This window comes from Haliaeetus albicilla, chromosome 1 (genome assembly GCF_947461875.1).
Source record: "Haliaeetus albicilla chromosome 1, bHalAlb1.1, whole genome shotgun sequence".
NCBI classification, from domain to species: domain Eukaryota; kingdom Metazoa; phylum Chordata; class Aves; order Accipitriformes; family Accipitridae; genus Haliaeetus; species Haliaeetus albicilla.
The window spans coordinates 72,077,243-72,103,845 of NC_091483.1; the positions used below are offsets into that span (position 1 = coordinate 72,077,243).

General features: G+C 37.7%; 1 protein-coding gene across 4 annotated transcripts in view; it reads right to left on the reverse strand.

Annotated features, from left to right (window-relative positions):
- PPP2R2C (protein phosphatase 2 regulatory subunit Bgamma) overlaps positions 1-26,603 on the reverse strand; it is a 209,906-nt gene that overhangs the window by 166,948 nt on the left and 16,355 nt on the right. Inside the window, exon 1 of one of the 4 annotated variants that reach the window (XM_069794083.1) lies at positions 8,439-8,508. The exons of the other annotated variants lie outside the window; for them this stretch is intronic. Coding sequence (XP_069650184.1) covers positions 8,439-8,493 — 55 coding nt within the window. The 5' untranslated portion in view covers positions 8,494-8,508. Of the gene's footprint in view, positions 1-8,438; positions 8,509-26,603 lie in introns of those variants that run through there. 4 annotated transcript variants of the gene reach the window in all.

Below are 26,603 nucleotides of genomic sequence, written 5' to 3' on the forward strand. Positions count from 1 at the left end.
TGCTTCTTTATTTTTATTCTCCAACAATACCTAGATATTATGGATTAGTGCCTATCATTATATGCATCATAAGATTTTTATTCACTCTTCATACTGAATTGTATCTTTCACAGGCCTCACACTTCAGATCATTATTCTCAGATTTGCAGGATCAGGGGATAATGTCTTCTCACAAATACAATTTACAAGACAAGTAAACCATATGCTACTAATGTTAAAAATCACATAAATCCCAAAACTAAAGCTAACAGGATTCTGACATCTCTTCCTTCTGATAGTACAGTCAACGGGGGGTGGGGAGTTTTCCATCAAAAATTGGCTGTATAACAAAAAAAAGAACACAACAAGGGAATAGGAAGATCGACAAAACCTAAGAAACCACTTGGATTTGCTTTAGAAGTGCAGAAAGACTCAAATCCATCCTTTGGACTGGAGGCTGTGATAAAGTCTAAACCAGTAACACCGCTGACACTTGGCTTGCTTCCAAACCTTCTCCAGCTTAATCCCTGAAATAAGCACTCAAAACTGAAGATTGCAAGGTTAAAAAATGCTATGTCTTTATTCATAATTAGCAGCCAACTGCTACTGCTACCCTTTCTTATCATATAGAAAATGAATGCAATTGATCTGCCTTTGAATAGGAAATTTCATTTGCAATAATTTCCAGGGGTTTTTGTATCACTGAAAGCTATGCGTGGGGATCAAAAGCTGCACACTCAGCCTGTTATCTTCATGCAGTGGATTCTGAAGGTAACAACTGTTACACAGAATATCCAGTATCTTTTGGCACACTTCTGTGTTGCACAACATGTAGGTGTCTAAAGTTTTATATTACTACTTACCAAAAACATTCTTAAATTTCTATTAGCTTATTTTCATAAGCTATTTGTCTTACACTCATATTATCTTATTTCTCATAAGATCTTGTCTGTCCTCTACTCCTTTCCATATCCAGCAGCTTCTCACTGACATCTGCCAAAGCAAGCATCAGGGCCAGGCCAAATAATTTTCTTCTTAGTAAGATTTTCTTTTGTTGAGATAGGAGCCTTATCAAAGGAAATGGCTTCCAAGAGCCCATCCACAGAACAGAAAGGGGAAATACTGCCCAAGCAAAAATATGTGCAAATTAGGTTTTCATTCAGGGCACATAATTTAACCACATCACAGCTGATAAGGAAAAGCAGCGTGAAGCCCTTCACTGATGTGAAGCACGCTGAAGAAACAGTTGTAAGACAACTTCATCAGAAGCCATGGGTCCCCAGGATAAGTTGATTGATTTGGTCATTTCTTCACCCAAAGTGCTGTCACTGATCTCTGTGTTGTCCAACAGGCTTCTGTCAAGTTCTGCAGACTCTTAGTGAAGCTATTAAAGGTCTCCAGATCAAACAGTTTAAAAGTTCCAAGGTCAAATTTTGATGTAATTTTCCAAGAGGAATTTTTCCTATCTAACAAGATGGTCAGAAAAATTTCTACAGTCAAGTGTTGTGAACTGTAATCGAGTACACAATTAATTATAATGAAAACTGACCTTGCTTTGAACACTCTGGTGTATGGGAAATAGCCCTAATTATTTGGTTTGTCAAAAAAAAGGTGAATGATTTTACTTGATTTTAATTTTCAGTAAGAACAAAATATTCTAAATACAAATGTATTTTAAAACTGTACCAAAACAGAGCGATCATAATTATACAAAATCAATGAGCACTTCGTCCTACTTTTTATACCAGATTTTTGCAGCATTCTGCACCCAGGTTTTCATCCATTTTCTATCAATACAAAGCAGCACTATATAAACAAATCAAGGCTCCACACCATGGACTGATCCCATTCATTATTTCCCAAGGACCTCAACCGATTTCACAAAGGACTCCCTCTTGAAGCAGGCTGCTTTCATAGGAACTTTTGCATGGGTCAGATTATGGAAGATTGGGGCCCTTCTTGCTTTGTTCTTGTACAAACAAGCATTTGCTTTGGCACACTTGGCACTAACCCCACACTTCTAAAATTCAAGTGTTTTTCTGAGCACATCCCCAGCCCTTGAAGAGAACCAAAGATGGAATAAAACTGCAAGAGTGGCATAGCTTCTTATTTTGACAGTATAATTTTGAAATTTCTTATACATTATAAGTTGTAAAATTTGTAATTTTACTGACCCTAAACCCAACGAAAACTACAACAAACTCTGAAAGAGAAACTACGCGCAATTCAACTACACTGCTATCTGGTACATAAATGAAAGAACTTTTACCACGATCTTTTAAGCACCAAATCATAATTTATGATGAAAGACAGAAAATAAATTCTAGTAGATTTGCACTATATTTCTACAGAAACTAATGACAAGCCTGAAAAATGATGCTAAAAATAGACAACAAAGATGTGCAATAAAAGGTCTCCTAAGTATCTTTATATTTGCCATTAAGACATTAGGACATCTAAAGAAGGAGCTGATCTTTTCCACATAAACAGATTCTCTCAAATCTAGCCTTCCCAACTTTCAAATCTGTTTCCAGATTAGAGAAAGATCTATATTGAAGAAAATATATGATAATATTATTAATATAAATATATAAAAGATATACAATAAAGAAAAAATAACAAAATAAAATAGATTTTAAAGCTTTTTTAAAAGTTGCAGAAGGAACAGTTGAATGTATCTAATATTTTCCAAAGAAGATTTAGAATAAATGAGCAATGAAAACCTGACTCTTTCTTATTAAGAGTACTTAGGTATTCCAGTGTTCACTGCAAAGGTGAAGAACACAAAATAAACTTAGATTCTATAATCAACTCAATAACACATTTGAACCTGGATTTACAGTTCCCACTGGGAACTTAAAGAATGAAAAAGAAGCCAGAGCAAACCATGACATGGCTTTTTCATGACATACCTGCACAGCTATAAAATGTTAACACTAAACAGAAGAACTCAAAAGTTATTTTCCCTTCTTAATGCAAGCACCACAGTTTAAGAAAGTGGCTGCCTCTAGGTTTCAGAGTCTAAGGATTTACAAGCTAGGGGCCAGGCTCTGCAGTTGTTAATCCCAGGAATGCCCTTTGCATGAAGAAATTTTAAAGGACAAAAAATGAAGAATCTAATAATAAATAAAGATAAAGCATAAATAAATATTGCAAGTATAGACAGGACACTGACCTTATTAATACTGTTCATATAGCATCCTTAATAAACTTTATCCATTTAAAATACAAAATTATATCTCTAAAGGTATCTGTTCAAAATCAGCTACTCTTTTGGAAGGTTATGGAGAAATCATTTGGACAGCACCATCAATATTAAACACTGTATGGAATGTTATCTTAAAGTCACATTTAAGCTAAGTATATAAAGTTGCACATATTATGTAATTGGACATTACCTAATATCGTAGAAAAATCTGAGGTCTTTATTATAGGCACAGATTTGGGAGTTGGCTTTTATGTTTCATCAACTAAATGATAGCTAGTAAAATGACTAGGAAATGCAGAAGTTTTAGGGTCAAATAAGGAAGAACAGACCCTCAATTAACTGCCATGACTTTAAAAATATTTTTATGCAATTTGTGAACTGACAATGCAGTTATAGGTGAATTTCTTATCTTCATATCATATTAGTGAGATTTTCATCTTTCCTTTTTAAAAATATGCTGAACTTCAAGTAAACTTTAGTCAGGACTTCAAGACATGACCCATTTCGAAGATGCACCTTACTTTATATTGAAGATGTGTGTTATCTAACGCAATACAAATAGGTCAGGGCTTCTGTTCTAGTTCTTTTTGTTATAGCTAAAATCAGTACAGACTAAAATTAATACACACAGCAGACAAAGAAAATAGAAGTTATTACCATAGCAATACTCAAGAGATACAATCAGGTCACAAAAACTGGAAAAAAAGCAGAAGCATCACTTCAAAACCAATAGGCACTATGAAAGGATGAGTTCAGCAACTGCAAAAACAATTGTGCATTAAGCAAATAACCACTGTACAAGGAATGGAAAAGGCGTTCAGAAACACGTTCAAAAATATAAAATCAGTAATCCACATCACCATGGTATTACTAAAGCATAAGGTGATATACCAGCAAGCCTCTGACTTTTAAGCAGAAAATCATTTAAGCAGAAAATCTTATATTCATAAAACTTCAGTAACAGATAAGAAGCTGCCAGGATCAATTCAAATCTATAAGCCAAAGTAGTTTATACTTAAGCCCACAGATGTAACTCAAATGCCATTTCCTTCTAGAGTTACAGTATGCTCAGTAAGGCACGGAAAAGTGTTTTTCATCATATGCAGCACAAGTTAAAGAACAAAGTTCAGTTACAGTTCTCAATTTTCTTGTAATCACAACTGATGGTCACATAAAATCCAAAAATATTGTGAAACTGATTATCAATTGCAATTACAAGCCAAAATTAATGTCCCTATTATTAGTATAATGGAGAAAGCTAGCATGTGGGTGGTGATAGCCATGGGATGTCCTTTCTGTTCTTGGTGGACACAAAGAATTCCTCTGGCTTCTTGTGCTGGCCCCTTCCCCCTCCCACTTCCTTCCTAGCTTACTGAGTTCTGGACACACACCCTCTGTTTTAATTGCCAATATATCAAATGTATAAATTAACATTATAAAAATTCCTTACCTCTAGTTTCATTCAAAAAATGTGCAAAAAGAAGAGAAGACCTATACCACCACTTCCATATAACCAAATTGTGCCAATTCTCTAATATGCTTCTTTTCCTGTACGTTACATTCTCATTCCACAGTCATCTTCTGTTTGTGTCTTTCAGAAGATCAGCCCCAAGGGACAAGGATACAATATTTGTACGCTTTGCAGCAACATTTATGCACCACCATTCTCTTACATAATGCTGCTGTGGTATGGCAAAGTTTCCAGCTCTGTAAAGGACACTGTCAAGAAGATGCACATTCAGAATTTACTCTTTGTTTGCAGCAGTTTCTTTTTTAAACAGCTCTTATTCCCTTTACTAAAATGATATTGAGTATGTTTGAGCATGAAGAAGAGTGAAAATCCAGCACTTGCAACAGCAGGTATTATTTGGATCTGCAAATAAGAGCATAAAATCAGCCACACATGCTCAAAGATCCCTATATCTCAGCATCCTGTCAGGAACAGCAGCCTCAAGAGGAATATAAAGAACAGGGGCAGCATACAGAGTCCTCTCCTGGGCTCCAGCAATTTGTAGGTCAGGGACTACCTCAGAACACAGCTTTTGGATTTCAGTGTCTCCTGCATCTTTCTTCCATGAATGTATCCAGTTTGTCTTAAGCATAGGAAAACTACATGTCCTGCCCTGGCAAGAAGGTCCACAAAGTATTCTCTGTCAGGACATTTTTAATAGCATATAGGGGTACTTACGCATGAGCAATTTTAGCTCAACCTATAATTATATACATTTTAATCATAAAATAGAAAAGGGAGTGGGGGGTGGGGGTGCATTTTTTTAAATGAAATTCTTTTTAATTAGAGCATCTCAGAGTTTAATGTACTGCTTTTTAAATGCAAGATCAGTTAGGGCTTTTAAGTCTGAACATTAGGATATTGCAACTTTTGGTAAGAAATGGCAACACACCTGCTGGCTCTTAACAAGAGCAGCCTGCCTCATACAGAAACATCATATGATCAGCAGTACTTCTCTATCAAGTCTGTGGACCAGAAAACAGAGACAGTCCTGTGTCCTACTCCACTTAAAGTGGGCTGGTTCACATCCACGTTGCTGTGGACTAGCACTTTTCAGATCAGGTAGAGTCATGTTCACATTGCATAGCACTTGGCTTGTAACTCCTCTCGGCTACGCATGGTGCCCCTCAGACGCAATGACTATTGTTTTGTTGGGGGGGGGGTGTCAGTTCAAAGTGCTTCCAATGCTGAGAAAGTCGCGTTGCACCACACCAGAATTAGAGCATGACGCCAAGGGCACATGCATAGATGTAGGTCAGGCTAGGGCATACGAAGATGCAAGCACTGCTGGGACAGTGCTGAAGTGCGGTCAAACTTGGCATGGTTCACGCCTGTACTGCCTAGAGGACATCTTGAATACACTATAGTGCTTGCTGTGCCCGAGTTTTCTCTTGAAGGGAACTACTTCAAAAGGAAGTGCAGGAGCTAAATTATCACATCAAGTGAGCAATGTGTGGGGTCAAACTGGCACCATGGAGACACTGTGGCTTTGTCTACACTGCTAAGCTAAAGAGTCAGAGTATGGGTCTGGGTGCTGGCATGCAATTTCTGTACCGTTAAGCCGCTACTACAGTTCCCAAAATGGTTTTTGTCTTTGCCAGCTAGTGCTCTCCTATACAGTGCCTGGAAATGGTTCGGGGAGAACATGGACCAGGGACCATACCAATGGGTAGTTCGGATGTATCATGCAACTTTGCTCTGGAGAGTAAAAGCGTTTAGCCGTATGGATGCAAATCTTTATGTTTCTTGGCTTTAGAGCCAAAGCAGAAATCCTGGTCCTTTTTATTTACCAGTACTGTCTCTTAACCACAGCTCCAGCTGCATTCGTAGGTCAGCATGAGCTAGGAGCTCAGGGAAAGAGCATACCCCTGCCTACACATTCCTTTCCTTTCACAAAAGCAAGGTCAAAGCATACCCACACATTGATAATAGTTTAATTGAAAATAAAGAAACACAAGGGCACGATTATCTATACCAAATTAATGAATCAATTATGTGGGGAAAAAAACCATTATGCTCCAGCACAAAAAGCACCATAAAATTCTGCTTTCCCTGGCTCTAAACTCCTGATGCCCAAAGACATCTCTCAAACTCAGAACACATTTTATTGTGCATAAAATAGTCAACAAGTAAAAAGCAAGAAGTAAATTAATACTTATAGTTAATACTTTTCCTTCTATATAGATGGCAGTAAAAGTAAGTTGTCAGTAGTTGCAAAGATTTTGTCAGCAGAGGCCCATTAAGGAAAATACTGTACCTAATAGAAAGCAGGTTTGTTTCCAGATTTGTTTCCCCAGTGACTACAAAGCAGTAGTAAAGGACTGATTCAACACTACCTGAAGTTAATAAAATATATCCTATTTGCTTTAAAGACTGAATTGTTTCTTAGAGGTGTATAAGAGCTATGAATCTGTCTTTCTTCACTCAGGACTCAACAACTAATCTCTCAATATTAAAGGAAGATTACTTTCCAGGCAAATTAATTTAGGATTTGCTTTTAATTAAAAAATAATAATAATAATAATAATTTCCTCACTGCTTTGAAATTCATCCCTAACCTCTGGTTGGTCTTTTTGCTCATTTGATTGTTATTACTTTTCTCATTTTGCCATGACTCTGTGAAAAGGTTTCCTCAGATTGATGTCTGAACTTATATTTTCTGAAGCATAAATAACATTAGCATTTACCAAAAAACAACCATATATATGAGTCTTAATAAAAGATATAGAAAAGTACTGATAAAAATAGACAAACCAAAAATGCGCACAGTATGAAAACTGCCAAAAAGTATTTCAAGAAGGCCTAAACACATTAAAAAGAACAGGCTCAGTATCCTGAAACAAACTTCACACTAGATACTACTCCTGGATCTTAAGTGAGTTGCTGCAATGTATCAAAATAAGGGAGACAATTTGTTGGGTGATTAATCTTTGAAGGTATATCACATTATTAAGAAACATTCTTCTAATATAGTGGGGAAATGCAAGACCAGTTTCAATTATTGTGTTTTAACACATATGAATTAAAAAGAAACCAAATTCTAAATAGTTTCAGAAAACAGCCACCAAATTCAAAGTCCGAATATGTAGGCTCATAAAACTTTAGATTAGAAAAACTTGGTAAGAAGCATCTCCACTCTGAAAACCTACGGTCTTGTACTACATTTTATTTTGACTTAATTTTAAAAGGTGAAAAATTATAAAGGAGACAGGAATCCAAGTAAAAAATTAAGACAGCTATAAATCAAAGATGAGTAGCACAAGGTATTCATAAAGGAATATGGAAACATTCACCTCTAGATGTTCACCTGACTCTGTTGCAAATCAACAGTATTTGAGAGCTGACAACTGTTCTATAAACATTGTAAAATGAATTCACAGACTCAGTTCAGCTGTTGACCAAACCAGTTTGTACATCACACACAAACATGTGAGTGGGCATCTCTTAACCCATCAACAGCAGAAAAGCCAAAGACTGAAAGGGTAGGCAGACTCAGTAGGCATGTAAACTGTACAGACCTCCAGAGACATATCCATATATTAATTCATATTGACTGAGGGACACTGTACTGTTTTAATTCATTGACTTTAGTTGAAAAGATTTAATGGGCTCATGCCAAAGATGCATTCACCCAGATCTGTCCTCCCAGTTCAGATACTTTTGTTCATTTCTCACATCCACATTACTCTGTATTTCTTCACATTACAATAAGGTCTTCCAGTGCAGTGTTCTACTACTCACTTTTATGCTTGTTTTCTTCTCTTGCACCATCAGGTGGGGACTCTGGAACTGACATCAAATAACATGCTTGTCAAAGCTTGTCATTAATCCTAACAATGAAATTCTTCAATTACTATCAGACATGGAGACCCACTGTTGAAAATCATGATTGTTACAGCTATTAATGCAAATGGTATTATAAACAAGTCTTCAGAGCCACTTTGGAGCTGGCTCTGTAGTTTCACAGACCTCTTTGCAGAAATTCACTGTAATTTACAAAACAGTCGGGGTGGGGGGTGGAGGGGTCAAGGAGTCCATAAAAGCTTTGGATTGCCATTATTACATCTTCTGATTCATAGAATGGTTTGAGTTGGAAAAGACCTTTAAAGATCACCTAGTTACAGCCCCCTTGCCATAGGCAGTGACACCTTCCACTAAACCAGGTTGCTCAAAGCTCCATCCAACCTGCCCTTGAAAAATTCCAGGGATGGGGCATCTACAACCTCTCTGGGCACCCTGTTAAATATATCCTGTTCTCAGGTTACACTGGGGACAAGTCATTTTCCAGAATTATTCCCCCCACTGTAGCCCATAGGTTGAGGTGGGTAGAATGGCAACAAATAGTTGCAGTCTCCTGCAGGAAACCTTAACTGAAGAAAGTTATCTGAGGTGAACTCCTATTCAATATAGAAAAATCTTGGTCAAAATGGCAGTGAACAAGGCAGGAAGATATGTGCTATTTATTTAACAAGATGAAAATCCCCTCTGCTAGTACAGAAGTGGAACAAAATCAATAGCTATACAAGAACTTCCCAGAGCTCTGCTTTGTTTTGCAGCATATGTGAGACGACAGACTACTACCTTTGCCTTAAATCCTTTTTTTTCTTATGGTATCTGCAAAACTTAAGCATTTCACTGCAGTTGTTTTATATACAGATACATTTGGAAATGTTTTTATTTTAACCACTTATCAAAAGTGGAGTTCATTAACAAATACTTCCCTGAAATTTTTCCTTTTTCTGTACCAGGTACCGTGGAGACACTTACTATCCACTCTGTAATTTTTTAAACCATTATGGTACTGATCTCTTGTACAGGAAGAGCTGTGGGGAGTTGCAAGATGAAGAATAAGGGCAGGAGCAAAATAGACTCACAGAGAAGAAAGATGATGGGAGTGTAAAGGACCTGAATTACAAACCATTAAAAAAAAAAACAACCAAACTAAACATAAAAACCTCACACAGATAAAAGAAAAAATAATATACATTTGACCCAAAGCAAACACTGCAGCTTGATTCTACAAGTATAAAAATGTCACAATTGGAATGAAAGAAATCACTTCTCAATTTGACTCCAGGAGGCTGAAGTTCACTAAGTTTACTTAAAAATTAATAACAACAACAATAATAATAGTAAATGGATTTTATATTAAAAAATGTTTCTGCAGGAAATCCTCCACTTCCTTCAATGCTCCCTGTCCATGTCCTCTGCAAAGAACAAGAACATGTCAAACACACATGCCTCCTGTTTCAGTTTGTCTGCAGATGCTGGTAAAATAAATACAGAGTAAGAAATTGTTTCAGTTCTCTTCAGCCTTGACTCACCATTAGACACTGATGTTTCAGTGTGCAGTCTGCATAATCAACATTTATTTCCAATCAGGATTCTCAGCTCTTCAGGTTCAGGCTTGTCTTTCGCAATCTCACTATTTACCTCCTCTCTCACTAGCACTACTCATTATGGCTGATAGCATAATTTGCTATGCTAATGCTTACTGTAAAAGCAGTAAACATGGCTTCTCTCCAAAATAGCAAGATGGAAGATTATAAAGTCATAATTCCTGATCTTCTCATAAAATAACTGTCCAGGCATTCTGTTCTCCATCTGCTCTGTGGTTATCAATCTGTGATACACCACCTCATGTAGCAAGGACTCAAGCTGTGAGGGAGGTGCCATGTCAGATGAAAACAGAAAGACAGACTTCCATGCAGGGTAAGAAGACTGGAACAGTGTTGCTAATGGTTTTGTAAACTTCTTCAGAGACAATTACATTTTAAATAAGAGGATGAAAATTCATATGCAATTTCAGTTACCTAAAATAACTTCAGAATATTTAAGTAGGAGCTGTATTCCTTGTAAGCTTAACCTAAATTACCTTAGACTATTTCATTTTTCTGATTAAATGTCCACTCAACACTTCTAGCTGAAGCCAGATCCTATCATATTAGCTCTCACTGTTTTATATTGGTCCCAGCTTCCAAACATGGTGAACATTTTTGTTTTAAAAAGACTTTTGTGACTCAGTACATCTCATGTTGCCTTGGTTAAATTCTTCATGCTTCTGTTTCAGCTGGCACAGTAGACATAGCTGCTGTTTGTTCCATTATACAGGCTGAAGCCTTGCAGTCTGGGCTTTTGTGTTGTAATCACCAAGACAGGAGGATGAGAGGACAGATTTCATTATAAATATTAGGAAAATACTTTAATTTGCCCTTTCAAAGCTAAATAGGCCATAAAGAAATAAAGACCCCAGTTAGTCCCCATTTCCTCTCCAGAACCTTCTAATTAATTTTCCATAATAAAAGGAAGGTTAAAGATAGGGTAATTGGCAAAAACTTTACTGCTGAAAGACAGAGTGGTCTATTATGCCCCCAGAAAACACACCTTGCATGACCTCTTTTCCAGCACAAAAGAGGAGATCTGCAAACAACTCCTGGTGATTTCATTTTAATTGAAGCTCTCTATGCAATACTGCCCTGCTCATCTTACTTTGTGTTTGTAAGCTTCTAAGAACCAAGCTTTCTCATATGCAATACAGTAGCCAGTCAGCATCCCTCTGAGCTCTGAATTCAGTGTTTTCAGCCAGCCATTGCAGCTCATTCACAGGAATGCTCATGTTGTCTTTTTTTCCAGAAATTCAAAACTACCCACTCAGACAAAAAAAAAAAAAAAAAAAGTTAAATTACAGCTTTAAAAATCTTGTACAAAAGGATTCTGTAAACTAGCTGGACTAGAAATATCTGATATATGTAAATGGTATACACACGTGGAAGGCATCCATTTCAGGAATGTCCAAAAAGGCTGCGAGACACTGGAAATTGTGGCTATTTCATATCCATTTAGTGCTGTTTCTACTTAGCACAGTTATTCTTTTGATTCTATAAAGATCAATGGAAGAAAAATACAGACTGGTGAGTTTCAGTGATTCCGAGATTCATAAGCAAGCCCCCAGGTGACTTGACCCGACCCCCTGAACACACCAGGCAATTTCTAGCTGAATAAACTAGATTGGGCAGGGCAGCAGGCTAATGCATCCCTTCAGCTTCCAGTGCCTCTACATTGCTCTGGGTACATGCTACTCTTACATTTACTCTTGCTAACAAGTTGATTTTCCATCAGCCAGTTACCCAAAGAGACAAACCATCCGTCATCCACTTCCCAATTACAAAATAACTTTTTTTGTTGTTTTGCCTTTAAAACTCTCATAGTTTAGCTATGCTTTGGCCCTTTTCTGTGTCAGCTTAGTCACCCAGTTCTATTGGAGCTACTTGATAGGGATTCCCCATTTTTTCTTATTTTATGCCCTATGATCACATCTAACTCCATTTTCCAAAACAAAAACCTTTCCTCATCAACACTGATTTAAAGATTTTTTTCCTTTTTTTTTTTTTTTTAAGGAACTGTGGGTAATCCTATCATATACAGTCATGCTATTTCTTGAAGCCAAATCTATGTCTGCTAAAATATCTCCTCACATTTTTTCATTATTTAAGTTCCTATATCAATTTCTATCATCCAGAAATTGTGCAAACTGCTTTGTTTTATTTTTATATAAATAAATTAATAAGTTATTGAAAAATATCATTTTGCTATCTTCATTCTCAAGGTCATGAAGCCATTAGTTGGCAGTCCTGTAAGCATTATGAGTTAATTTATTGCCTTGCAAATAGTTTCAAAAAGCTTTTCATACAGACAATAATAGATTATGCAAGCAATCTTCAACAGAAGTGAAGAATTTATGATTTTCCCATCTCTGAGGGAAAAGGCTTCAAGCAGATAAGGATAATTTTAACGTTGTCGTATTGGTGCAGGTTTTCCAGTCTTCATAATAGTGCAGCCTGAATCTACATGTTGCCAAGCAATCAAATAAGTTTACTGGATTGTGTGTCATTATAAAACATTTAAAGAAGCAGCCAGGCTGAACTTCCAATTCATAAACAGGAAAATGTCTTTAGCTCAACCCAAATGCCATCCTTGAGTTCTAAAATCAGCACTCTTACACAAAGGTGGTTCTGAAAGGCTACAAGAGGCCTCTAGGGCACTGCTGAGCACTCCACTGAGTAAAGTAGAAGCCGAAACACCTGAAATCTCTCCTGTGTAATGGTGACTTTCAGCATTTGTACTTTACTAGTGCCTAGAGGTTCCTGTGATATACCACAGCCTTATGTGCTAGGCACCACACAGAAGCAGCACTGTAAATCCTCCAGAAATTTATCCTCTAAACTCATTAGAATGATATTCCAGTCCAGTCTCTATTGCTGAGTAAAGCTTAAAATGTAAATAGGGCTTTCCACTTCTGACAGAGAAACATGCAGTCTCTGCACGCTACAGCCTGGCAGCTCCAACCTGTCAGCAGTCCTAAAAGAAAACTAGTAATTTCACAGAAAACAAAGCCAGATGATAATCATAACTGTAAAACAGACAGTAAGAGCTTGAGATCAGTTCCACAGGCCAAACTCAGAAAAGGAAATAGGATAGAAGATGTATACAGATAATAAATTGGTCTCCATTATGCAGAAGATCACATTAGAGGCATATTCTACTCACAACACAATGCTCTGCAGAGACAAACAAACTAGTTTAGATACTACAAGCAGTACAGAACAGTGCTCAGCCTTCTCAAAACAGCACTCCTGAAGAAAAGGAAAACAAACCCAAAGCAGGCTAAAATGACTCTCTTTTTTACAGGATTCAAATCTCCCTGCAGGTCACACTTCTACACCATGTAGCCAAATCCTTCATGTCCCCACACTGCCCCACACATTATGAATCCTTGTCAGAGAAGAGGCCCAGGTGGCAGCAAATACACCCATGGGCCATCACCAGAGTGCAGAGCTGGTGTCACCAGCAAGGATTTATTTCCTCAATCACAGCATCTTGTCTGAGGTGAGGAACCACTGCTGGGGAGAGGCAGAACCCACCTAATCTGGACCAGGAAGAACATCTTTGTAAACAGGCTCACTAAACCCAGTGAGGTGGCTTTAAACTGGTGGGGTTTTTTTCAGGGACTGGAGACCAAGACCCTGAGGCAAGAGAGAAAAATCTTTTACTGCTGTGGGTAGGGCCATGTTACAGACTTCCTGACCAAGTAAGTGGAGGGGTTTTAACCACCTGGACATCTGCTGAGAGGACAACACAGAACTACACTGGTAATCCAAGTTCTTGCACTGCATTGGTGACAATTTCCTAACACAAATGCTAAAGGGGCTCACTAGCAGTAACGCTGCTTAAGCCACTGCTCACAAATAGGGATGAACTGGTAGGTGAACCTTGTCCCGTGGCCTGGGTTGCAGTGAACTCAAGATGACCAAGTTAAGGACACGGAGAAAGGTTGGAAAAGTAAGCAGCAGAGTGGGGAGGGATATTAGAAGCGCTGATTTACGCTTATTCAAGGGAACAGCAGGGTAAAATCACGGGGGAATAGGCATAAAGGGGAAGAGTTCCCAGGAGAGGTCCCTGATTTTTATTGAGAATTCAGGAAGGAAGGAAGCCCTTGTGCAGGAAGGCTAGGAGTTCTGGCAGTAGGCCCGCTTGGCTTAGGAAGAAGCTTTTTGATCAGGTAAATTAAAAAAAAAAAAAAAAAGGAGATTAAAACAAGGACAGGCAAAAAGGAAGAGTATAAAAGCACTGTTCAGAAATTTGGGGACAAAATCAGGGAGGCCAGAGCTCACCTGAAGACAGACCTAAGGAGGGACACTTCAGGTAACATGTAAGGAAGCCATGGGTGTGACAGCTGTAAAAGGAAGTTTCAGAAAATATGTGGGTGACAGACGGAGGAGAGAACCCAGTGACAGACGACAAGAGAAAGACTCGGTGTCTTTTTCATCCTGATCTTTACAGGAAAAGCTTCTGCACATACCAGCATGCTTCATGTGGGAGGCTGGACTACCTAATGAGAATATCCCTTCAAACTACCATTCCTGTGACTAAGCCAGAAAGTCAAATAACCAAAGATACTGCCGAACTGAAGTACAATAAAGGATTTATCTTATAATCACAGTGCACTCCCTAGTCTTTCTTATATCAACTCTCCATACTTGAAGCTAGATACACCCTTTAAAGAAATATTCTTGGGGGATTTGAAACATGTAGTTTACTTGCTCCAATTATAGCTGTGTATCAGTATGAGCAAGCCATTCTGAAACATAGTTTTGAGTTTGTTATTCTCTGCAAATTACAGAGATACACAGACTGTCTCATCAATCACAGCAAGACTGAAGAAATATGTTGCCAGTAGAATTTAACTGCTCATAAACACTGATAATTTTATCCTGCTGAATTGCTTAGTGCCCTGTAGCACTGCTGTAAAGGACAATCAAGCAAGCTAGAGCCACAGCCAGAAAGAACTGCGGAAACGAGGGGGAAAGCACTGTTCCCCTAATCTCTAAAGGTCATCTTCTATCCTCACCACCAAAGCACCTGAAACACCTCCCTACAGTGTGTTTCTAGATCCTCTGTCATGTCAGGTGATGTTTGTTCTCTTCCTCTCTCCCCTGGGTATGCAATGTTTCAGGAGAAAGTGTTTTTAACACTTATGCAGTTATCTATGACTGGAAAACATAAGCAATCTTTATGCAAGGAAAGACAAGCAAAAACATTTTAAGAAGAGGTGCTTTTATTGTGTTTAGAGGGAATAATTTTGCTTTTTGTTTTTTTCACTGAGAAATCATAAAACATTCTCATGCTACAGAAAACACAGAACATGAGAAGATTAGCTAAACTGATCTTTTTAACTTCCCATGGTTACCAAGATCTAACCCTATTATTGAACTTGTTGCTTTTAAGATAATGTAATTCAAAAATATCACATGTATAAGAACTTATCTACAATATACTTACTTGTCTCTGTTCTCACCTAACCTGAACCCTGAAAGAGGCCTCATCCCTTCCCCCAAAATAGTCCTGCAACAGTTGTTTCACACCATCTTGAACAGAATGGCGAGCACCACAGCTGACAACACTGTTCCTTTAGCTTGACAGTTACTTTCTAAAATTAACCTTTCATATTTAGTTACTCAATCTTTCTACAGTCCAATTATGAAGGCATTTCTTATTGAGCACAGTATTAACTCATAAATATTAATGAAATCATAAGCCTTGTCTATTGAGTATGGTATTGACCTGGTATTCTCCTGATTATCATTTAAATCTATATAAAGAATATTAAAATTCTCAATTTAACAGACAAAATCCTGCAAGAAATCCTATACCTCTTTTATAAATTGGAGAACATAGGACCAAGAAAATAGGTAATACTGGGTCGTATTAGGAAAAATTTCTTCACTGAAAGGGTCATCAAGCATTGGAACAGGCTGCCCAGGGAAGTGGGGGAGTCACCATCCCTGGACGTATTTGAAAGACATGTAGATGTGGTGCCTAGGGACACGGTTTACTGGTGGACTTGGCAGTGTTAGGTTTATGGTTGGACTCGATGATCTTAAAGGTCTTTTCCAACCTAAATGAGTCTATGATTCTATAATTTTTTTTTTTCCTTCAAGGCAAGATACATATCTGCTATAGAATCAAATTCTATAAAGAAGGAACTATTCTGGAGATGAAACTTATTCTCCATTTGGATTTAGAGTTTGATTTGATATTTCCCACTTAGCAACTACTTTGTATTTTTCTAAGTTACTAAGCTGGATAAAGTTTTTAACACTGTAATAGTTATTGCTACATTTTCAGTTTCTTAAAGGAACATTCATATTTAAAAATATCACATAGGATTAAATGAATAAAAGCAAACAAACACACACCATTATTTCTGTGAGGAAATCAAACGTGGACAGCTGAAAATATCTGCTTCCAAATAGTCAAACTAACTCAATACTCAGAATAAAGATGAGATTTCTGCTTCTGTCAACTTTATATAAACTCTAAGGCAGCTGTCAGTAACACTCCAACAGAAATCTACATCCAAATCTGGTTAAAAATGGACCTTTTCCCCCTCAGAGCAAAACAAAAAGGAATCAACCCTCTACCCTCTGTGATCCGCAAACCAAGTCTTCATTGCAAAACCTCACGCTAGTGAACCTCTGTGAACCTCAGCATTCATCAGGCAGACAGACCCTTAAGGTCCCAGGTTCCTCTGGACTTTACAACACCGTAAACTGCCAACACATATTGTGGAATAATGAAAATCACATCCTATAATCACACCAAAATAACAGGAACTTCTAATGTTTTAGTACTAAGGGATACTATTTTTAAGGGCTTTTTTACTTTCTTAACTTTGGTACCAAAAAGACTGAGATCGGTCTTCTAGGGGCTTTGGGGAAAAAAAAAAAAAAAAAAAAAAAAAATCTCATTACACTCTAATTCCCAATGAAATCATAAAAGTGCAAAAATCACCAAAATGTAGCTTTTCAGAATGCAACCATGGCTGCAGCAAAATACAGTTCTGATCAAAGCATAGATATAAATCAGAGCCAAAATGAGAATACAGGAGTCTCTTCCTCTCAGACTCCAACCTAATCCAGCTCCCTACTATGGCAACACAGCTTTAGAGTACCTGAGTAACAGCTACAAGGTCCGATTTATATGACAGCAGCAAAAGCTGATGCAGAAACCTTCTAATGGGGTACCTCAGTTTAGAGTCCCTAGGTGGAAGAAGGCTACATAACCCCAAAGATTTGATCGGGGACACAATTCAGACCCAAGGAGAAACAACTGCGGCACATTTTCAGCAAGCTTCATTTTTCTCATCCATTGAATTACCCTTCATGTGTAGTGATGTTTAAAAGCCATAAGGCTTTCAGTGCAGTGAAATGGAAGGGTCAATCAAACAAAGTGGCCAGCCAAGCCAAAGAAGCAGCCAAGGGCCCCACGGTCACTGAAGGGCACAGAAACAGTAATCATTGCAAAGAACTGAAGCAGTCCCAAACAGAATTTTATCAGCAGTGAAGTTCTTCCTCGGGCTACTAACTCACAGGCCCCAGAATATCTTCTAAAGGTATTCAGAGTGCAGTACTAACCCTTGGAAATCAATTACAGTTCCCCCCTTCACTGATAAAGTCATACAAGGTCATTACCTAATTGGGCACAAAGTGTACTTATACAGGGCATCACTCATCAACAAATTGCTTGTGCTACCTGTTTGATTACTGGAAGTCACGGGAAATGTTAGGGCCTTCTCCCTCCTTTCTAGCTCTAAATCCTCATCTTTCAGAAGCAATCACAACAATATTTCATTTTGAATACATAAAGAGTCCTACAAACTGAAGAATTACTGATTATATTTAAATGACGTATACAGTTGAACAGAGGAGTACCAAATAACCAACTTAAAAATAATATTTGTACTTCAGTAGCATGTTCACTATCAAATTATTTTATTTATAGCTTCCAGCCTTTCTTTGATTATTAACAGAATTATAACCCTAATGCCACCAGTCACCAAACTAAACCAGAAATCTCTCTAGTGTCCCAATATGCCAGGCCACAACACTGCACCTTTGGGATAATGGATTGTTTCTTTCTTTTGACTTTAGTAAAAAATTTGTTTGCCATAATTGTTTCTAAGCCTGTTCTTTTTTGTTCAAACACACAGAAGTGTTTTACTGATAGTTCCTCTAAAAGCTTGAACATCCTACCAAAAAATGCAGCATCTATGAGAGAGGAGGACATAGCTAGAAAGTGAGTTTTCATGTGTTATTTACAACAAATTTCACTTGAGACAAATTAAATATTAAACAGAAAATTAATAACAATATTTTATACATAAATCATCTGAATAAATCAGTAATTACTTACCATATGTGGCGCATATAGATTATCTCATTTTCCTTCATAAATAGCTTTTAGGAAAATCAATTTGCAGGGTCACCATCTAAGTCCTGAAACAAAAAAGCCTAGCCAAAATGCCAAAATCTTCGCTCTTGCTGTGAAAGAAATGACAGACACAACCATTTCCTACTGCAAAATAGCAAGCGCTCCACCTATCTAAACTTATCCATGACTTAGTGGAGAATAACTTAGACTTCCCTTAATATCTATAAGGTCAATTCTTTAACATGTACAGATTCAACTCAGTGAACAAAGGTCTTGAGAATTCAGTGAATCCATGCCCTTGGACTGGAGATCTGCATGTAAGCCACAGTTAAACGTTTTTATTTAATACTTATTCTGAGAGAGTAACTCACAGCTTCAACTTGACAATTGAACTAGGCATTGCAGAGACATTTGAAGACTTAAGCCTTCTCCCAAGGGAATCATGGTACAAGTTAATTTTAAACTAGTTTAAAAGCTAGTTTTAGATGTAAAATTAGAGCTTCTGAAAAAGCAAGGAGGCTTGATATATTGTATCAATACACTTAGCACAAGTCTAAATCCTGCACTGTATTAAAATAGACAGCATTTGAATACTTAGCTAAATGGAAAGCACTCAAATTATGAGCTACAGCTGTAAAAATAACAGCTGCTCTACTTATTCTTCCTTGAGGATCTGGTTAGATTAACACATATGTAACACTTATGATTTATTCATTGGTTTCTGAGTAGAAATATAAAGTAGCTAGACTGAACTATAAAAAACAGGTTAGTATAATCTCTCCTTTTAACACACTTGAGAAACAGCAATATGAATCCTCTCAGCTTGTACAAGGCTTTTTTCTTGTGTTAAAACAGCTAATTTATGCACATCATTCAGTTATCACAGCACTGATAGATTAGGCCGGGAAAATAGAGTCAACACCACTTTAAGAACATCTCAATTCTCAGCGTCTAAAATTCAAATAGAGAACTGTAAGCTCTAAATACAAACCAACAAACAGGACAGGAAGCTTTGGGCTTCTCTAAGAACACATCCTGTAAGCTGTTAATCAAAAAAAAAAAAAAAAATTATGAGTCTGATGATTAGTACCTAATGCACTGAAGTGGTTACTATGAGCAAAACAGCACAGCTCTCCCTTAATGCCCTGTTGGCCCAATACAGGCAAGTCTGAAATCATCATGTGGCTTTAATATCAACTAGACTAGCAAGACTTTAATAAAAGCTGACAGATGTTGCATTCATATGGCATTTCTCAAATTTTTATACTAATGTGCAGAATTGGAACCAGAGGTGATAGGCTTCTGTAGCAGAGATAAGACTGGAAAAGGCATTTTCCATGAAATAAGAACCCCTCCATACCTCAGTAAGTTGCTCTAAGGCAACACAAAGGGCTTCAGTGCACAGCAATTAAATCTCTTTCATTTAATTTCTGAAGTTCATTTGGTAAGGAAAAAAAGATAAATAAATCAGTACTCAGTTGTGGAAGCACTCTGTTGTCAGGCTGTGGGCAAAAGCCTGACAAAAAGGAGTTTTATGACTTTCCTGGCAGACACACTATGATTTCGGCTGATAATCAGAGATATCTGGCAGAGGCACCAAGGTTATTTGGGCTTTTCTTGGAAGAAGATAATTTGCAGCTTCATGTTCTATTGCTTGAGATCAGACAGAATTTCCAAATAAACACATACTATCTACAGCCTAGATTATTTTACAAATTGGCCTCAAACATATTCTAAAATCACATGAAATTTTCCCACACTCTTCAACATGAAGCTATGTAGTACATATGTTCCAAATTTCAAAACAATCCCTTTGGAAGTAAACATTTTTTATTAGGTTTTACTAGAACAACATTTCAAATAAACTTCACAGTCACAACACAGTCGTTTGAGTTACATATGCAACTTTTTAAGCACATAACAAAAGAGCAATGGGACAAAGAAGAGTACGTCATTGTAATGCAAGTTAGGCTGTGTCCACAAAGATGTGGTGTACACTGTGTAGAAACAGAGCGTGGCATATTGGGACTGTCCATCACCAGTTACACACTCTACCAGTTGGCATTACAGCAGAAGAAAGTTTTAAGAATGGATTTTAAAATACCGTAGTATCCTTAATTGATGAGGAAGCACAGAACTGGATTTCTCCTTTTATGGACGAAAACTGTTCATTCAAGTAAAAGACCACACAATATGAGCAACAGTTGTTGAATCAGGCTCAGTTAAGCATCCAGGATGTACAATTATACTGAACAGATGTACACGGAATAAAAAAGGATAAAAGCAAAGAGAAATATCATAAAGCATCTTAATACACTAAAAATGATGTCTATACACCCAGGTATTTGAAAGTAAATGAGCCAAATCCTTTCTATTTTCACTCAAGCAAATTCCCAATAAAAGCCAACAAGTTTTCTAGTTAAGGTCCTCAGGTATAAAACTTAGAACTCACAGGACTGCTGTGCCCCATGCAGGCCTCCTCATAAAATTAAGATCTCTATTTCTTACTGAAAGTAGGATGAATAATGTAGTTTGTGGCCTAAAAGTTGTCTTCATAGAAAGATAATTATTCCCTAACTCCATCAAAAATTATTCCTTTAATGCTGCAATCACTGGGTAGAAATCCAGTTTGTGTTATGAAACAGGCCAGACTAAATTGTTATATTGGGTTTGTGTGGCAAGGTTTTCGTAGCGGGGAGGGGGGGCTACAGGGATGGCTTCTGTAAGAAGCTGCTAGAAGCTTCCCCTGTATCTGACAGAGCCAATGCCAGCCGGCTCCAAGATGGACCCGCCGCTGGCCAAGGCCGAGCCCATGAGCGACGGTGGTAGTGCCTCTGGAATAACAGATATAAGAACAGAAAAAAAAGTTGCTGGGGGCACAGAAACTGCAGCCAGAGAGAGGAGTGAGAACATGTGAGGGAACCAACCCTGCAGACCCCCAGGTCAGTGCAGAAGGAGGGGAGGAGATGCTCCAGGCGCTGGAGCAGAGATTCCCTTGCAGCCCGTGGGGAAGACCATGGTGAGGCAGGCTGTCCCCCTGCAGCCTGGGGAGAGAGGACCCCATGCCAGAGCAGGTGGGTGCCCGAAAGAGGCTGTGACCCTGTGGGAAGCCCACGCTGGAGCAGGCTCCTGGCAGGACCTGTGGCCCCGTGGAGAGAGGAGCCCATGTTGGAGCAGGTTTTCTGGCAGGACTTGTGACCCCACGGGGGACCCACACTGGAGCAGTCTGTGCCTGAAGGACTGCAGCCCATGGAAGGGACCCACACTGGAGCATTTCATGAAGAACTGCAGCCCGTGGGAAGGACCCACGCTGGAGAAGTTTGTGGAGGACTGTCTCCCGTGGGAGGGACCCCACGCTGGAGCAGGGGAAGAGTGAGGAGTCCTGCCCCTGAGGAGGAAGGAGCGGCAGAGACAACGTGTGATGAACTGACCCCAACCCACATTCCCCGTCCCCCTGCACCGCTGGCAGGGAGGAGTTAGAGAATTTGGGAGGGAAGCTGTGCCTGGGAAGAAGGGAGGTGTGGGGCGAAGGTGTTTTAAAATTTGGTTTTATTTCTCATTATCCTACTCCGGTTTGATTGGGAATAAATTAAGTTAATTTTCCCCAAACCAAGTCTGTTTTGCCTGTGACAGTAATTGGTTGAGTCATCTCTCCCTGTCCTTACCTCGACCCACAAGCCTCTTGTTATATTTTCTCTCCCCTGTCCAGCTGAGGAGGGGGAGTGATAGAACGGCTGTGTGGTGCTTAGTTGCTGGCTGGGGTTAAACTATGACAATTGTTAAAATCACCCCCCTTTTCTGATCATGCCTCTCTGCAAGCTTGGTTGCTGTGACATCAAAGCATTTTGGCAGCAGAAGGTTTCATAAATGAAATCATGAAACAGAAGGAGACTAAAGATTTCAAATATTGACTATTTTTAAATTATCTTAGTAGTATCTTAATATTAGAGATCAGATAGATCAAATGCATACCAACTGTCATCAAAATAGTCCAGCTATAGCCTCTAATTTATCAAAGGTCACTCACTGCATGTACCCTAACAATGCCAGCCATACTTTACACAGAACCACGACAGTAACTGGTATTCCCTAAGTACTTTCTCTAGCACAGAATGGCAACAACAAAGTGTGTGTGGAGGGGTTAATTTTCTTGAAAGTTACTGAACACCTCCCTTCAATAGTGAGTTACTATCAATTTCATGCTGTTTTTTAAACTTGACTAATAAAAACATTAACTTTCAAGTAGTGACAATTTGCAATTACACTGAGCACAATGTTTCCAACCCTTTAATTTTATACACATCTCCCCTAGGTAGTATAACAATGTTTTCCTAATTTGTATATATATATGAAATCCAAATTAAATAAAACCAAAACTGCAAAATCTGTATCTATTCTGCTCATACTCTACATTTGATCTACAACTTTAGAGTATTTTCTACATTTTACCCATAAATATCCCTGTGGAAAAACTGTAATCAACGCAGTAAAATACTGCATGTCTAGTCAAACAACAAATGATAAAACTAAGAGAAAAAAAATAGAACAGACAGTACAATTAAATATATATTCTGTGGCATGTTTACCCACAGAAGATTATATGCTATATAAAAGGACTGGAAAAGAGCAACAAAAAAGCATTTTACAAATTAATGTAAGACTTCAATAATGCCTACAGATAGAATTATAAGTATTGCTATAAAGACTGTTAGCCCCGAGTAGAACTATTTTGGTTTTTACATGAAAACAAATGTACAGATCCACAAAGGGCTGGGGGTTTGTGTTGACATCTTCACCTGCCTGATCTCTGATGGTTCTGTCAGAGATTTCAGTACCAAGATGAGGCACAGTAAGCACACCAAATAAGCAGGCCTAAAGGACTCTCCAAGCTAGACATGGCTAGACTTTTCCCTAAAGAATACAGAGTTCATGTTCTTCCTCCTATCAGCATAAATGGCAAACACTTTCTTCTATTCTGTGCAAAAACAAGAAAAGCTGAAGGCGCACATCACTTCTTTAAACAAACAAAAGCCCAGGTGCAGAGGTACACAGTATACATAGAAAAAAGCTGTAAAATAAGGGTTGTGTTATTTCTTTTAAAAAATAACTGATTCTAAAAATCTATTAAAGGTTGTCCCTGATATTTAAAACACCATGACAGCGAAAGCAGACAATTGCCCTTGAAATCCAGTGTACTCTGAAATATTTGGAGACTTAAGCCCCGAGTCTTTGCATAAAACCTGGTATGTATATTTACACAGTATCATGCTGAGAGGGGAGTTTTAAATAATGTCAGAGTAGTGCTCAGTAAAGTTACAATTAGACTAGATTTCTCTGCACATGATACCATCAGGAATTTGAATCATACTGAGCATCTGGAGGTGATTGAGGTGGTGGGTCAACACAGCTGCTTTTCACCTCTGGAGGTCTATGTGCACAAAGCCCATCTCAACTGGGCACATCTATCATTGTCTGACAAGAACTAAACTGTATCTCTAACTGGATCCAAAGACTGACAGGATTTCACAGAGCTGGACACAATTTTGTATGGGTGCGACCTGCATTCATTATATATGGTTTTAATAATCCTATCGGCCTGCAAAGAAATGATGTCTTCAAGAAAAGTTTAAGTATTTTTTATAGTCAGTTAAAATGTATAATTGCAGCCATAGGTCAGCAGTTTCCATTTTCTGTGCAAAACACAAGACCTGCGATAGCCCATACCATTGAAACCATACTTCCACAGAACTTAGAATAAAGAAAAGAAACGATGTTGACTGTTAAGTACAAGTGTTACTATGAGGGACTCAAGAAAAGATAACATCCTTTACATGCCAACATGGAAAAAAGAAGTGGCTACAGGCACAGTTCTAACCATAGTAAATAAAGAATGAAAAAGACTGAAGAATAAGAAAAAAATGAAGCATAAGATTCTGAACAAATAGTTATGTAATTCAGAAAAAAAAATACCTTGAAGAATACAAACATCTAACAACATGTAAGAACAAAAACCAAAGAAGATCAAACTCTTTGCTACTCAAGACACTGTAAAAATTACATTTTAATTATCAGTGTATATGTACACCACTAGAATAATAACCAGTTTAAATCCTGCACATCTGTTGCTGTATTTTCCCAGTATTTGAAGGACACGGAGCTTAAACCTTACCACACACTCACCTCCTACCAGTTAGATTTTCCTTCTATACGTGACATATTGCTACTTTGCTAAAAGCCAGATCACTGCACCCGTTTTGGGAAAACCAAACAAAGAAATCTCCCATTAGCTGATCAGCTGCATCAAAATGGGCTGGCAAAGGGACCCAGTGGGCTAGTACAACAATGCAATTAGTAAGAGCAAGCACATCCCGCATTGCAGAACCGGTTGTGCTATATTACACCTCTGTCACCCCAGCTCTTTTTTCTATCAGCACATCTAATAATTAAATACATGACATGCCTGTCACATTATAAGTCATCGGAGCTGTAGCAATCAGAATTTCTGTTTGAATAATGTAAATCATCATAATGCAGCCTAAGTCCCCTCTCTACAATCAGCAGCACAAACAGCCATTCCACAGTGCTCAGATGTTGACCTCTGAGACTTCCAGCAGTGCTGACTGTCCACTGACAAGTCTGAAAACATAATATGACAGACTCAGCCATAAAAATACAACAAATAACCCTTCTGATTTTATTACTTGTCATCTACCACATATATTAAAAAAAATCCTAAGCAAATCTCCTCCGGGAAGATTTGAAAAGCTGTGATTTAACAGACATTTCAGTATTTTCAGAAAGGAGAAGTATCTATATTCTATATCCCCAAATCCCACTCCAAAGAGGGGAACAAAGACAGCAGGTACTACTTCATGGTTTCCAGCAATACTTTACAACTGTTCCCTATAGAAAAATAGCTATCGCCTCATCAGCAAGAACTGATGTGAAAAGCCAGACTTCTGCTCCTACTGAAGTCCATGAAAGTTCTACTGTAACATTCAGTAGGTTCTAAATTGACTCCCATTAGGATAGAACTCATTTTTGAAAGATTTTCTCCTTTTTTAAAAAAGAGCAAAATAACTATGCATTTTTAAAATATTAATTATTATCAAGCCACAGACAATTACAATAGAACCTTGTGACTTCATAATAATGACAGAGATACTCAAGATCTACTGATTTTGCAAATTAGCAATCAAGTGAAAAAACACAATAGGAAAGCAACACTAATTTAATGTTTAGTTTAATTTGTTTATGCCTCTTCATAATGCATTAGTCAAGTGCTATGTTGTATCTTAGTTTTCAGATCCTTCACTCACATTCCTGTATGCATTAAGTATTCACCATTGCGGACCAGAGAAACTCTGTTGTAAAGGAAGGTATGCCAACATCCTGAACCCGGTAATGTTTTTATTTCTCATCTAAATCCAAAGATTCATCTCCCACTTCAGTTCCATTTTGCATTCAATTAGAAATGAGTCCAAAGCCTCATAAACTTTCACAAATGGAGGCTGAGTTCAGATTTTCTAAACTTTAAATATTATTAGTCTACCGTGAAGCGTGATGTCTGAATTTGACTGTTTTTTTCACAATTATTGCTATAAGTTTAATACCACATAAAATAATGACATAACATTATTATATCTGAAATAGACCTGTTAAAATTATACCCCTTTCATTTACTTTTGTCTTTATAGCACTTTGTGAGTATTTATTCAAAACCTCCAGTACCTTTCATTTTTATTTTGTGTGTTCACACAGTTGTTTTTCTCTATTTGTATGGACCTTCAAGTAGTTAAAGGCAATTGGAAAAAAGTTAAGATGATAAACTATTTATTGTTCTTTTTTATTAGAAAGAGACTACAAGGGAAGATATTGTAACTATTTCAACTTCTTTAATATACTCTTTTTCATATAAACATTTCTGTAAAACAAACCATTTTGATTTAAAAAAAAAAATATTTAATTATGTGAAGTATCTCTCTTTCTCCCTCCCCCATACACGCAATTTTTAAGAAGTCATTTGCCAGCAGTGCAAATGCAAAGAACCAGAAACGAAGAAATGCCAGAATGTACATAACACTGTGACTGGTACACTCTAGGATCATCTGAAACTTTTTACCTTACTTTATTCAA